This window comes from Lutra lutra, chromosome 8 (assembly GCF_902655055.1).
Source record: "Lutra lutra chromosome 8, mLutLut1.2, whole genome shotgun sequence".
In the NCBI taxonomy this organism is placed as follows: Eukaryota; Metazoa; Chordata; class Mammalia; order Carnivora; family Mustelidae; genus Lutra; species Lutra lutra.
The window spans coordinates 60,647,558-60,662,194 of NC_062285.1; the positions used below are offsets into that span (position 1 = coordinate 60,647,558).

Sequence of the window (14,637 nt, forward strand, 5' to 3'; positions counted from 1 at the left end):
ATATTTTTATCCCCAGGGGTACAGGTCTGCGAATCGCCAGGTTTACACACTTCACAGCACTCACCATAGCACATACCCTCCCCGATATCCATAACCCCACCCCCCCTCTCCCAAACCCCCTCCCCCCATCAACCCTCAGTTTGTTTTGTGAGATTAAGAGTCACTTATGGTTTGTCTCCCTCCCAATCCCATCTTGTTTCATTTACTTTTCTCCTACCCCCTTAACCCCCCATGTTGCATCTCCTATCCCTCATATCAGGGAGATCATATGATAGTTGTCTTTCTCCTATTGACTTATTTCGCTAAGCATGATACCCTCTAGTTCCATCCATGTCGTCGCAAATGGCAAGATTTCATTTCTTTTGATGGCTGCATAGTATTCCATTGTGTATATATACCACATCTTCTTTATCCATTCGTCTGTTGATGGACATCTAGGTTCTTTCCATAGTTTGGCTATTGTAGACATGGCTGCTATAAACATTCGGGTGCATGTGCCCCTTCGGATCACTACGTTCGTATCTTTAGGGTAAATACCCAGCAGTGCAATTGCTGGGTCATAGGGTAGTTCTATTTTCAACATTTTGAGGAACCTCCATGCTGTTTTCCAGAGTGGTTGCACCAGCTTGCATTCCCACCAACAGTGTAGGAGGGTTCCCCTTTCTCCGCATCCTCGCCAGCATCTGTCATTTCCTGACTTGTTAATTTTAGCCATTCTGACTGGTGTGAGGTGATATCTCATGGTGGTTTTGATTTGTATTTCCCTGATGCCGAGTGACGTGGAGCACTTTTTCATGTGTCTGTTGGCCATCTGGATGTCTTCTTTGCAGAAATGTCTGTTCATGTCCTCTGCCCATTTCTTGATTGGATTATTTGTTTTTGGGTGTTGAGTTTGCTAAGTTCTTTATAGATTTTGGACACTAGCCCTTTATCTGATATGTCATTTGCAAATATCTTCTCCATTCTGTCAGTTGTCTTTTGGTTTTGTTAACTGTTTCCTTTGCTGTGCAAAAGCTTTTGATCTTGATAAAATCCCAATAGTTCATTTTTGCCCTTGCTTCCCTTGCCTTTGGTGATGTTCCTAGGAAGATGTTGCTGCGGCTGAGGTCGAAGAGGTTGCTGCCTGTGTTCTCCTCAAGGATTTTGATGGATTCCTTTCTCACATTGAGATCCTTCATCCATTTTGAGTTTATTTTCGTGTGTGGTGTAAGGAAATGATCCAATTTCATTTTTCTGCATGTGGCTGTCCAATTGTCCCAACACCATTTATTGAAGAGGCTGTCTTTTTTCCATTGGACATTCTTTCCTGCTTTGTCGAAGATGAGTTGACCATAGAGTTCAGGGTCCATTTCTGGGCTCTCTATTCTGTTCCATTGATCTATGTGTCTGTTTTTGTGCCAGTACCATGCTGTCTTGATGATGACAGCTTTGTAATAGAGCTTGAAGTCCGGAATTGTGATGCCACCAACTTTGGCTTTCTTTTTCAATATTCCTTTGGCTATTCGAGGTCTTTTCTGGTTCCATATAAATTTGAGGATTATTTGTTCCATTTCTTTGAAAAAAATGGATGGTACTTTGATAGGAATTGCATTAAATGTGTAGATTGCTTTAGGTAGCATAGACATTTTCACAATATTTATTCTTCTAATCCAGGAGCATGGAACATTTTTCCATTTCTTTGTGTCTTCCTCAGTTTCATTCATGAGTACTTTATAGTTTTCTGTGAGTAGATTCTTAGTCTCTTTGGTTAGGTTTATTCCTAGGTATCTTATAGTTTTGGGTGCAATTGTAAATGGGATGGACTCCTTAATTTCTCTTTCTTCTGTCTTGTTGTTGGTGTAGAGAAATGCAACTGATTTCTGTGCATTGATTTTATATCCTGACACTTTACTGAATTCCTGTACAAGTTCTAGCAGTTTTGGAGTGGAGTCTTTTGGGTTTTCACATATAGTATCATATCATCTGCAAAGAGTGATAGTTTGACGACTTCTTTGCCGATTTGGATGCCTTTAATTTCCTTTTGTTGTCTGATTGCTGAGGCTAGGACTTCTAGTACTATGTTGAATAGCAGTGGTGATAACGGACATCCCTGCCGTGTTCCTGACCTTAGCGGAAAAGCTTTGAGTTTTTCTCCATTGAGAATGATATTTGCGGTGGGTTTTTCATAGATGGCTTTGATAATATTGAGGTATGTGCCGTCTATCCCTACACTTTGAAGAGTTTTGATCAGGAAGGGATGCTGTACTTTGTCAAATGCTTTTTCAGCATCTATGGAGAGTATCATATGGTTCTTGTTCTTTCTTTTATTAATGTGTTGTATCACATTGATTGATTTGCGGATGTTGAACCAACCTTGCAGCCCTGGAATAAATCCCACTTGGTCGTGGTGAATAATCCTTTTAATGTACTGTGGAATCCTATTGGCTAGTATTTTGGCGAGAATTTTTGCATCTGTGTTCATCAAGGATATTGGTCTGTAGTTCTCTTTTTTTATGGGATCCTTGTCTGGTTTTGGGATCAAGGTGATGCTGGCCTCATAGAATGAGTTTGGAAGTTTTCCTTCTATTTCTATTTTTTGGAACAGTTTCAGGAGAATAGGAATTAGTTCTTCTTTAAATGTTTGGTAGAATTCCCCCGGGAGGCCATCTGGCCCTGGGCTTTTGTTTGTTTGGAGATTTTTGATGACTGTTTCAATATCCTTACTGATTATGGGTCTGCTCAGGCTTTCTATTTCTTCCTGGTTCAGTTTTGGTAGTTTATATGTCTCTAGGAATGCATCCATTTCTTCCAGATTGTCAAATTTGTTGGCGTAGAGTTGCTCATAGTATGTTCTTATGATTGTCTGTATTTCTTTGGTGTTCGTTGTGACCTCTCCTCTTTCATTCATGATTTTATTTATTTGGGTCCTTTCTCTTTTCTTTTTGATAAGTCTGGCCAGGGGTTTATCAATCTTATTAATTCTTTCAAAGAACCAGCTCCTAGTTTCGTTGATTTGTTCTATTGTTTTTTTGGTTTCTATTTCATTGATTTCTGCTCTGATCTTTATGATTTCTCTTCTCCTGCTGGGTTTAGGGTTTCTTTCTTGTTCTTTCTCCAGCTCCTTTAGGTGTAGGGTTAGGTTGTGTACCTGAGACCTTTCTTGTTTCTTGAGAAAGGCTTGTACCACTATATATTTTCCTCTCAGGACTGCCTTTGTTGTGTCCCACAGATTCTGAACCGTTGTGTTTTCATTATCATTTGTTTCCATAAATTTTTTCAGTTCTTCTTTAATTTCCTGGTTGACCCATTCATTCTTTAGAAGGATGCTGTTTAGTCTCCATGTACTTGGGTTCTTTCCAAATTTCCTCTTGTGATTGAGTTCTAGCTTCAGAGCATTGTGGTCTGAAAATATGCAGGGAATGATCCCAATCTTTTGATACCAGTTGAGATTTGATTTAGGACCAAGAATGTGATCTATTCTGGAGAATGTTCCATGTGCACTAGAGAAGAATGTGTATTCTGTTGCTTTGGGATGAAATGTTCTGAATATATCTGTGATGTCCATCTGGTCCAGTGTGTCATTTAAGGCCTTGATTTCCTTGTTGATCTTTTGCTTGGATGATCTGTCCATTTCAGTGAGGGGAGTGTTAAAATCCCCTACTATTATTGTATTATTGTCCATGTATTTCTTTGATTTTGTTATTAATTGGTTTATATAGTTGGCTGCTCCCACGTTTAGGGGCATAGATATTTAAAATTGTTAGATCTTCTTGTTGGATAGTTCCTTTGAGTATGATATAGTGTTCTTCCTCATCTCTTATTATAGTCTTTGGCTTAAAATCTAATTGATCTGCTATAAGGATTGCCACTCCTGCTTTCTTCTGATGTCCATTAGCATGGTAAATTCTTTTCCACCCCCTCACTTTAAACCTGGAGGTGTCTTCGGGTTTAAGATGAGTTTCTTGTAGGCAACATATAGATGGGTTTTGTTTTTTTTATCCATTCTGATACCCTGTGTCTTTTGATTGGGGCATTTAGCCCATTAACATTCAGGGTAAGTATTGAGAGATATGAATTTAGTGCCATTGTATTGCCTGTAAGGTGACTGTTATTGTATATTGTCTCTGTTTCTTTCTGATCTACTACTTTTAGGGTCTCTCTTTGCTTAGAGGACCCCTTTCAATATTTCCTGTAGAGCTGGTTTGGTATTTGCAAATTCTTTCAGTTTTTGTTTGTCCTGGAAGCTTTTAATCTCTCCTTCTATTTTCAATGATAGCCTAGCTGGATATAGTATTCTTGGCTGCATGTTTTTCTCATTTAGTACTCTGAATATATCATGCCAGCTCTTTCTGGCCTGCCAGGTCTCTGTGGATAAGTCTGCTGCCAATCTGATATTTTTACCATTGTACGTTACAGACTTCTTTTCCCGGGCTGCTTTCAGGATCTTTTCTTTGTCACTAAGACTTGTAAATTTTATTATTAGGTGACGGGGTGTGGACCTATTCTTATTGATTTTGAGGGGGGTTCTCTGAACCTCCTGGATTTTGATGCTTGTTCCCTTTGCCATATTGGGGAAATTCTCTCCAATAATTCTCTCCAACATACCTTCTGCTCCCCTCTCTGTTTCCTCTTCTTCTGAAATCCCAATTATTCTAATGTTGTTTCGTCTTATGGTGTCACTTATCTCTCGAATTCTCCCCTCGTGGTCCAGTAGCTGTTTGTCCCTCTTTTGCTCAGCTGCTTTATTCTCTGTCATTTGGTCTTCTATATCGCTAATTCTTTCTTCTGCCTCATTTATCCTAGCAGTGAGAGCCTCCATTTTTGATTGCACCTCATTAATAGCTTTTTTGATTTCAACTTGGTTAGATTTTAGTTCTTTTATTTCTCCAGAAAGGGCTTTTATATCTCCCGAGAGGGTTGCTTTAATATCTTCCATGCCTTTTTCAAGCCCGGCTAGAACCTTGAGAATCGTCATTCTGAACTCTATATCTGACATATTACCAATGTCCGTATTGATTAGGTCCCTAGCCTTTGGTACTGCTTCTTGTTCTTTTTTTTGTTGTGAATTTTTCTGCCTTGTCATTTTGTCCAGATAAGAGTATATGTAGGAGCAAGTAAAATACTAAAAGGGTGGCAACAACCCCAGGAAAATATGCTTTAGCCAAATCAGAAGAGATCCCAAATCGTGAGGGGGGACAAAGGGGATAAAAAGGGATTCAGAAAGAAAAAAAAAAAGAAAAAAACTATTAAAAAAAGAAAGCTGATAAAGAAAAAATATAAAAAGGAAAAATATATATATATATATTAGATAAACTATTTAAAAAATGTTAAAAAAGAAAACGGTAAAAGTTAAAAAAATTTAGCAGAAGAAGAGAAAAAAAAAATTGAAAAAGAAAAAAAAATTAAATTAACTGCAAGGCTAAAGAATCATGGGGAGAAAGCCATGAGTTCCGTGCTTTGCTCTCTTCTCCTCTGGAATTCCACCGCTCTCCTTGGTATTGAAACTGCGTTCCTCGGTAGGTGAACTTGGTCCTGGCTGGGTTTCTCGTTGATCTTCTGGGGGAGGGGCCTGTTGTAGTGATTCTCAAGCGTCTTTGCTCCAGGCGGAGTTGCACCGCCCTTACCCGAGGCCGGGCTGAGTAATCCGCTCGGGTTTGCTGGGTTTGCTGGGTTTGCTGGGTTTGCTTTCGGGAGCTTTTGTTCCCTGAGCACTTTCCGTAGAGTTCTAGAAGACGGGAATGAAGATGGTGGCCTCCGGGTCTCCGGCCCGGAGGAGCCGAGAGCCCGGGGCCCCACTCCTCAGTGTGCCCTCAGAGAACAGCGCCCAGTTACTCCCGTCACCCTGCCTCCGGCCACGCTCCGAGCTGACCGAGCCTGCGACCGGTTCAAGGTAACCCCGAGTTTAGAGCTTACTCCTTGGTTCTGTCTCTGTAGCCGGCTTCCCTGTTCTAATACCGGCAAGCTCTGCGACACTCAGACACCCCCGATCCTTCTGTGACCCTGTGGGACCTGAGGCCGTGCTGACCCCGCCTGGGCTTCACCCCAGTTAAGCCTCTGGAGCGATGTCCCTCAGCGGAACAGACTTTTAAAAGTCCCGATTTTGTGCTCCGTTGCTCCGCCGCTCGCTGGGAGCCGGCCCCTCCCCCCGCGGTCTATCTTCCCATCGCTTTGGATTCACTTCTCCGCCAGTCCTACCTTTTAGAAAGTGGTTGATTTTCTGTTTCTAGAATTGCTGTTCTTCTTCTCTTCAATCTCCCATTGGATTTGTAGGTGTTTGCAATCTTTAGATAAGCTATTTAGCTGATCTCCCGCTACCTGAAGTAGTCTCAGCCTGCTACTTCTCCGCCATCTTGACTCCTCCGAAAATTGGTATTATTGATGAGACTTCTGGTATGTGCTTATCACCATAGTGCTTTGAACTGTCCAACTTCACATTCTAGATTTTTATTTGTACTTAAATCGTAAGAGAGGTTTTGCTTAAGGTGTGATCACTATTCCTGTACCATAGTGGGAAATTCAGAGGTAAGAAAATATCTTGACAAATTGATTCTCTGCATTTTTATTCTAGAACTTTAGTATTTGTATTTCACTTTGTAATTCAGCGAAAAAAGTTTTTAAAAGGAAGCTTCAGGGGCACCTGAGTGGCTCAGTGGGCTAAAGCCTCTGCCTTCAGCTCAGGTCATGATCCCATGGTCCCGGGATCGAGCCCCGCATCAGGGTCTCTGCTCAGCGAGGAGCCTGCTTCCCCTTCCCTCTCTGCCTGCCTCTCTGCCTACTTGTGATCTCTGTCTGTCAAAAAAAATTTTTTAAAGGAAGCTTCATAAAAAATGTAGAAATTAGTCATCATTATTCTAGCCATTAATATCTAAGATTATTTGTGGGCTCTTTAAATTATGTGTGGAATTTTAAAAAATAGTCATGTGTCTGCTTAATGGTGAGAATATGAAAGATCTAGATTAATTAGGTTTATTTGGGGATGTTGAAACTTTTTTAAGATTTTTAATTTATTTGGCAGAAAGAGATACAGTAAGAGAGGGAATATAAGCAGGAGAAGTGGGAGAGGGAGAAGCAGGCTTCTCGCTGAGCGGGGAGCCCGTTATGGGGCTCAATCCCAGGACCCTGGGACCATGACCTGAGCTGAAGGCAGACATTTAAGGACTGACCCACCCAGTCACCCCAGGGCATGTTGAAACTTTATTCATACATTCTTGTATTGCCACTCAGCAATCCTATTAAAAGTTTTTTTTTGAGGGGGGGCACCTGGGTGGCTCAGTGGGTTAAGCCTCTGCCTTCGGCTCAGGTCATGATCCCAGGGTGCTGGGATCGAGCCCCGCATCGGGCTCTCTGCTCAGCAGGGAGTCTGCTTCCCTTCCTCTCTCTCTCTGCCTGCCTCTCTGCCTGCTTGTGATGTCTGTGTGTCAAATAAATAAATAAAATCTTTTAAAAAAAAAAAGTTGTTTTTTTTTAAATGTTGAATTTTAGTGGTTTTATTTAAAGTGATAGTGATTATTTAGTGATTTGGGGAAAACACTGAACAGACTGATTTTTTTTTTTTTTTAAGATCTGCATCAGGGACTAATTATGTACTACACAGTGGCTAACTGAACATAAATAAATAAATATTTAAAAAATTGGCAAAAGCATTATCTGCCTTGCCAAAAATATAGGTGTGTTTTTATTAGCCAGAAGAGTTCACTACGTGTGGAATATAAATAGTTACAATATTATATTAATAAAGTCAGGAATTGAAAATCTCCATTGACATTTCCTTGTATAAGCTTTTGTGGTTCTTTTCTAATTGTTTGATGCCTCTGAAATATTTCAGACCTCCAGTCAACTTGAAACAGGATGTATGTCAGTCTTTCAGTGAGAAGATTTCTGTAGAGATAGATAAGACACTTGCGCAGTTTGTCACAACTGTTCTTCCTCCAGTTCCTGCAAACTCATTTCAGCTTGAATCTGATTTCAGACAACTAAAAAATTCTCCGGATATGTTGTATCGGTATTTGAAGGTAAGAAAGGAAGCTAGTCGTTGTAGTTTAAGTAGAAGGTCATAGGAATTATTTTGTCACTAGTACTGTACAATAGTACTGTATCTGCTTTTTGTAGAATATGTTTGTAGAACCCTTCCTTGCCTGCGTGTATTACCTCAGCCAGACTGTTTTAAATGTTTGCGACTGGGAAACCTTTGGAAATAGGTTCTGTGTTAAGTTCTGTGGTTTAAAATAACTTGATCTTATTTCAGAAATCCTAACTTAAACTTAATTCTTCATTCTTCAAGATGGGGAAAGATGTTAAAACACATTGAGTGCCTTCCATGTGCCCCAAGCACTGCTTGCAATATTTAGACAATCATTTTCTTATGTGAGCTCTTATTTGCTCCAAGAAAAAGGATCAGATCTTAGGAGGTTTACCAAATAATGGATTTTAGCATTGTCTTTTCAAGTGTGGTTATAGTAATAATCCCTTACAGTTTTCTAGTATACAATTACTTCTAAGTGCATTATCTCATGTAATTCTGTTTTTTAAACTAGTTATTTTTATTGCTTCTTGAGAGCTTCTCTTCAAGTTTCCTGTCTTTGGGAACATCTCTCTGTTCATGGATTTTTCTCTGCCTCGAACAGAGTGATTTATCCAACATTTCCTCCGACTTTTGTTTTTCACTCATAGTTACATTGTGCTGTGACCCCATTACTCAGTCAGCACTAGTGCATAAACAGTATTCTTCCCTATATTCATGTAAGCAGTTGTTATATACATAATTTGTGATATATAAATGTTACTGTGATATAATTTTCTCTTTTTATCTTTCCAAGCAAATTGAACCATCCATGTATCCTAAGTTGTTTCAGAAAAATCTGGATCCTGATGTATTCAACCAGATCATTAAAATTCTGCATGACTTTTATATTGAGTAAGTGGAATTTTTTTTGTTATACCTGCATATTGTAATGTTAGGCTATTTGTAGTGGTTTGGGAAAGTCATTCTCCTTGATGTCGTATTACTTACTGCCTTCTGTATAGCAAAACTAGCTCTCTGGTAAATTTCACCATTGCAGAAGTTGTGAAGAGATGACAAGTGCAAACAATAATATGGGAAATGTTTAGGTAGGAGGAAAAAGGACTTTAAAACTTTTTTTTAAAGAAGGGGAGGTGTAGAAGTGATAAATGTGATAGCAATTTAATAAAGTCTGTGCTATGAGATATAATGAGCACTGGGTGTTATATGCAACTGATGAATCACTGAACTCTACCCCTGAAACTATTAATATACTATGTTAATTAACTGAATTTAAATAAAAAAATAAATTTTTAAAAAGTCTGTGCTAAGCCTCACATTTAAGAAAATTATAATTTCTTCAGTTACTTGATAAATCTCTTCATTTGGGCACTTAAAATGTAGACCACATCCAGGGAAAAAAGATAAATGGAGACCTTATTTATGTATAATTAGAAATACTGTTAGAAAAACAGAATTACATGAGCTACTTTTAATTAATCATTTGTTTTATATTTGGATTGTTTCAGGAAAGAAGAGCCATCACTCATCTTTGAAATCTTACAAAAACTTTCTGAACTAAAAAGGTTTGATATGGCAGTGATGTTTATGTCAGAACCTGAGAAAAAAAGTAAGTCTGTGAAGAAAGCTTTTCCAGATCTTTATTCTGACATGTTCCTTCATTTATTCAACAAATATAGTGGACATTTATTAAATACTTACTCTAAGATACATATAGTTAAATTTAAATTAATCACAAGTTAAATTGAATTACACTTAAGTAAAATAAAATCTTTTAACCCCCAATAACAGCATTGTGAGCTTTAAGTGTGATTATTAATTACTTTTTACAGAGATAGAAACTGAGGCATAGAGAGGTAAGGAACCTGACCAAGGTCATCCGGGTAGGAAGCCAGACCCAGGACTGATTGATTTTTATTCTTTTTTTTTTTTTTTTTTTCAGATTTAAAGTTAGGCTTTATGTCTGGACTCTTCTACTTGAAAACTCAGTAAAGCGTAATGGTTGAGAGCTTGCTTTGGTGGGACTCGTTAAGGGTTCCTACCACAGATGCATGTCACCGGGCATGGGTGCAAGGGAGGTCCAGTCCCTTCTGTGAGAGCCAGTTTCTTTGTGTTTGTTTGATGGAACCTGAATCCTCAAAGACGTGCGGGAGTCAATCGGATGAAAGGGCTGGGGAAGAGTGTTAGACCCGGAGAATGATGTATGTGGAAGTTCTGAGGCAGGAAAGAGCAAATTGTCTTCAGAAAATTAAAAGAAGTACAGTGCGGACTGTTGAGTCAGGGGGACAGTTGGCAGGTGATGAGCCTGCAGAATTCTATTCCTTATTTATTTTTACATCTCTGTTCTTCCCATGAAGTGTCAGTTTAGGGAAATCTTAAGTAAAATCAGACTGTGCAGGAACTTCAGTTAGGTAAGAGTTTTGGGTTTTCCTTAAGTTTTCGGAAAAAGAAAAATTATTAGAATGCAGCAGTATCAGGTTTTTAGTTTTAAAAATAACAGAAACTCTATGTACCATTTTCATATATCTTCTGGATTAAATATACCTTGGGCTCCTTTTCTTGTTTCTTTATGTTTCTAGCAGCAACATTGAATGAGTCTGAATCACTAAGAAAAATACTCTTTGTATTGTACTTAAAGAAGTGGACATGTCATTTACGTGTGATTTTTAAATAGGGTTTAAGCTAAAAGACATTTCTGTTTTATCTTTACTCAAAAACAGTCCCTAAAGTTCCCTGAAAAATACTAACTTTTCTTACTACTGACTGTTATAACCTCTTCCACTACTTTTTTCGATTACTCTGCTCCACCATACTAACTTTATATTTATTTATTTATTTATTTTTATTTATTTTTTTTTTTAAAGATTTTATTTATTTATTTGACACAGAGAGAGAGATCACAAGTAGGCAGAGAGGCAGGCAGAGAGAGAAGGTGAAGCAGGCTCCCGGCTGAGCAGAGAGCCTGATGTGGGGCTCGATCCCAGGACCCTGAGATCATGACCTGAGCTGAATGAAGGCAGAGGCTTAACCCACTGAGCCACCCAGGTGCCCCTAACTTTATATTTTTTGATATACCAAGCTGGTAAACTTATTTTGGCCTTGGGCTCTTCGCAATTGGCCATTTCCGCAGCCCAGAATATCTCCCCCTTGCCAACTTCTTCACTTCATTCAGTTTCCACCAGAGTTACCACTTCAGAGACCCCTTTCCTCAGCAGACCTACTCAAAGTAACGGTCTGTCTCCCTTTATCATCCTCTGGCTTCTTACCCTCCTTTATTTTTCTTCATAATGTGTAACTAGCTGAAAATATTTCATTTATTTGTTTATGATGTCTCTCTCCCTAATAGAGTGAAAGCTCCACGAGAGCAGGAACTGTGTATACCTTGTTCTCTAGGCCTCAGGGCATAGAGTAGTGCTTAGAACGTAACAGTCTGTCTGTATAAATGCATTGAGGAAGTGAATTTCTTGCTACTGTAATGTGATAAGTAGAAGTGTACTCAAAGAATGCGAGTTGGTTCTTTACACTGGCCTACCAACAGTACTGTCTTGGTTGGGTCACCATTGTCAGCTGAGCTAAACATGGGGAGCACCTGGAATGGTTCCTAGAGTGTACCTAATAAGCATTTGATCAATATTAGCTGGTGTTACCTTTTTTTTAATCAGTAACAACCGGTAGCCAGTGTTAATGTTGCACTATACAGAGTTTTCCAAAGTGTTGATTGTGGACCATTCAGTGGTATAAAAGATGATTTTATATGATTTATAGGCAAGTTTTGTTTTAATTTTTAATAGTTATGTATTTTATTGCATATTATAAAAATGTATGGCTAACATTTTGTAGATGTTACTGCTAAGTTTCAATTTACAGTAGTGGATACAAAATTTTCTTTTAAAATAGTTTCAGTTTGAAAAAGTTAATTAAAATATTAAGTAAATAAATTGTGCTCATTACAGAGGGCAAAATGTTTGAAGTAGGACAGAGTGCGTTAAGTTTAAGTTAGTATTTTTTACAAAATATTCTGGTAAGAAACATTAGATTCCTGTATAACTTTCTCAGATTAGCTTTTTAAATATCTGGATTAGAATTTACAAATATAATGGTTATTGCTTTAAAATATGAGAAGTTTTATTTGATAAATCAGATTACTCTCTCTAATTTTGTCTCAGTTTTTAAAAAATGGAGATTAAAATGAATTATTTTTCTTTTTTCAGTTGCACATGTATTGTTCAATCACATAGACAAATCAGGATTGAAGGATAAGTCTGTTGAAGAACTCAAGAAAAGATATGGTGGTTGATTTTCATTTTTACTGAAATTACTGTCTTTGACTTTCATATGTAAAATTTTTTATTGAAAATAAAGTATTTTGCTTTTTAAGAAAATGAAATCATACAAGAACAGATTATCTTTAGACATAAGTTAATTAACTATATAGTGAATTGTGACTTAAGTAATGAGAATGTACTCAGGTAAGCTATTTATAAGACATTTTCCAAAAATAAAAATATAATGATGTATTGTATTGTAAAGATTGGTATTTTATGTCATTTGAAATTCTAAATCTAGATGCATTCTTCAGTGCCCCATAATTTTAACATTACATTTTCATAAGTTTTTGTAGCCACGTGCTAAGGTTGCTTCGTTAGCATACAAATAAAGTTATGGTTGTATAGAGGGTGTTAAGTAGATAAATAAATTGTTTCTTTATAGTTTTAATATTGTGCTGGTTCACTAACAAAGATACTTATTTACAGGATGTGCATTTTTAATATTTACAGTGAAAGGAGACTCTTACTAGGCTCTTTAAGTAGGTTACTTGAAGAGTCACAACATCCTTAAATTTTCATGCTGCAGTTTTTTTCCCTCATGATATCCACATTATATATCATCTAAAGGCAGATAATAAGCTAAAGCAAAGTGTAAAAATTTTAAAAACTAGGAATGTCTAAAGTAGTAATTAGCATGTATCTTGTGTATATGTGTTGTGTATGAGTGTGGTGTCTGTACGTTTTGAAAGCAGGGCTGGTATTCCCGGTTTTGCATAGTACCTGGCACAGGCCTTTGCACGTAGTTAGGTGCTCATTTGATGTTTATACAACTTAATTGAATTTTACCATAGGGATCAACTTTAGCAAATGTCTAAAATAGCACCCTAGCAAATTTTGGGCGTGCTGTAAACATTGTTAAAACCAAGTGAATTTTAGAGGCTAACAGGTTGTTAAAATATTAAGTCACTATCCTTTAGCTGTTATCAGCATCAGTAAGACTGACCAATTTAAGACTTTCATACTGTTATTTCTGTTGTATCATACATATGCTTAAAATTGAGTAATAATCATAATCTGTTTACAAAGATAATTTCCCCAGTTCACGGTATAAATTACTGAAATGGTCATAACTTGTATAGCCTCAGTATTTTATAGTACACTTAGGATAGAGTTTGTTAGTGTTATACATTGCTAAATGTATTGTATTGTGGCATATGAAAAGGTAATGAAATTGAGCCTTTTATGTATAGCTTTTACATGAGCTATAAGTATTGAATTTTGAATGACTTGAATTTTTCTCAAGACATTAAATAAGTTGATTTTGATGTACAGAAAAACCTTCTAAAGGCAAAAATGTTCTTTCATATATTTTCTTATGTGATCCTTAGAAGAAACTTACAAAGTAGTCAGGGCATGTAGTATGATTGCCATTTTTTTTTAAGTTTTTTATTTTAATTCCAGTATAGTCAACGTACAGCATTATATTAGTTTCAAGTGTTCAATATAGTAGTTCATCTCTTCCATACATTACTCAGTGCTCATCATGATAGGTGTACTCTTAATCCCCTTCACCCATCCTCCAACCCTCCTCCCCTCTGGTAACCATCAGTTTGTTCTCTATAGTTAATTCTTGGTTTGTCTCTCTCTCTTTTTGCCTTTGCTCATTTATTTAGTTTCTTAAATTCCACACATGAGTGAGATCATAGGACATTTGTCTTTCTCTGACTTCCTTGCTTATTAAGCACAATGCTCTCTTGCTCCATCCATGTCATTGCAAATGGCAAGATTCCATTCTTTTTGATGGCTGAGTAATATTCCATTGTAGACATGTACCACTTATCTATTCATCTGTTGCTGGCTGATTGCCTTTTCTTTTCTTTCTTTCTTTTTTCTTTTTTTTTTTTAAGATTTTACTTATTTATTTGACAGAGAGAGAGACAGTGAAAGAGAGAATACAAGCAGGGGGAGTGGGAAAGAGAGAAATAGGCTTCCTGCTGAGCAAGGAGCCTGATATGGGTCTCCATCCAGGACCCAGGAATCATGACCTGAATCACCCATGTGCCCCTGATTGCCCTTTTTAACATAAGACTAGGAGATTGAGAGAGTAAATGGTTTCATGATTACAGAGGTAAAAAATAGCAGAACAGGTTCAGGATCTTCTGTCTTCTGCTTATAATCTACAGCTCTTGAACTACTACCTACTGCAGTATTTATGTTGCATTACTTCTGTAGCGACTGGGTTGAAGCGGTATAGATCCCAAAATTTACTTTAGAATTTGCATTAATTATTATTATTATTTTTAAATTTTAACGTGTTTTTTCCCCAGAGACAATTTCACATAGTGGTTAAGACAAAAAGGCTTTGGAATC

The 14,637-nt window shown here is 37.4% G+C and overlaps 1 protein-coding gene across 4 annotated transcripts in view; it reads left to right on the plus strand.

Annotated features, from left to right (window-relative positions):
• The window catches only part of RPAP3 (RNA polymerase II associated protein 3), a 45,950-nt gene extending 33,434 nt beyond the window's left edge, over positions 1-12,516 (plus strand). For 3 of the 4 annotated variants that reach the window (XM_047741705.1, XM_047741704.1, XM_047741706.1), the window contains exons 14-17: positions 7,805-7,991; positions 8,796-8,893; positions 9,508-9,608; positions 12,211-12,516. In XM_047741705.1, the coding sequence (XP_047597661.1) occupies positions 7,805-7,991; positions 8,796-8,893; positions 9,508-9,608; positions 12,211-12,296 (472 nt within the window). In that variant the 3' untranslated portion in view covers positions 12,297-12,516. Of the gene's footprint in view, positions 1-7,804; positions 7,992-8,795; positions 8,894-9,507; positions 9,613-12,210 lie in introns of all 4 variants that reach the window. The other variant, XM_047741707.1, reaches the window with a different exon arrangement.
• The last annotated feature ends 2,121 nt before the right edge of the window (positions 12,517-14,637 follow it).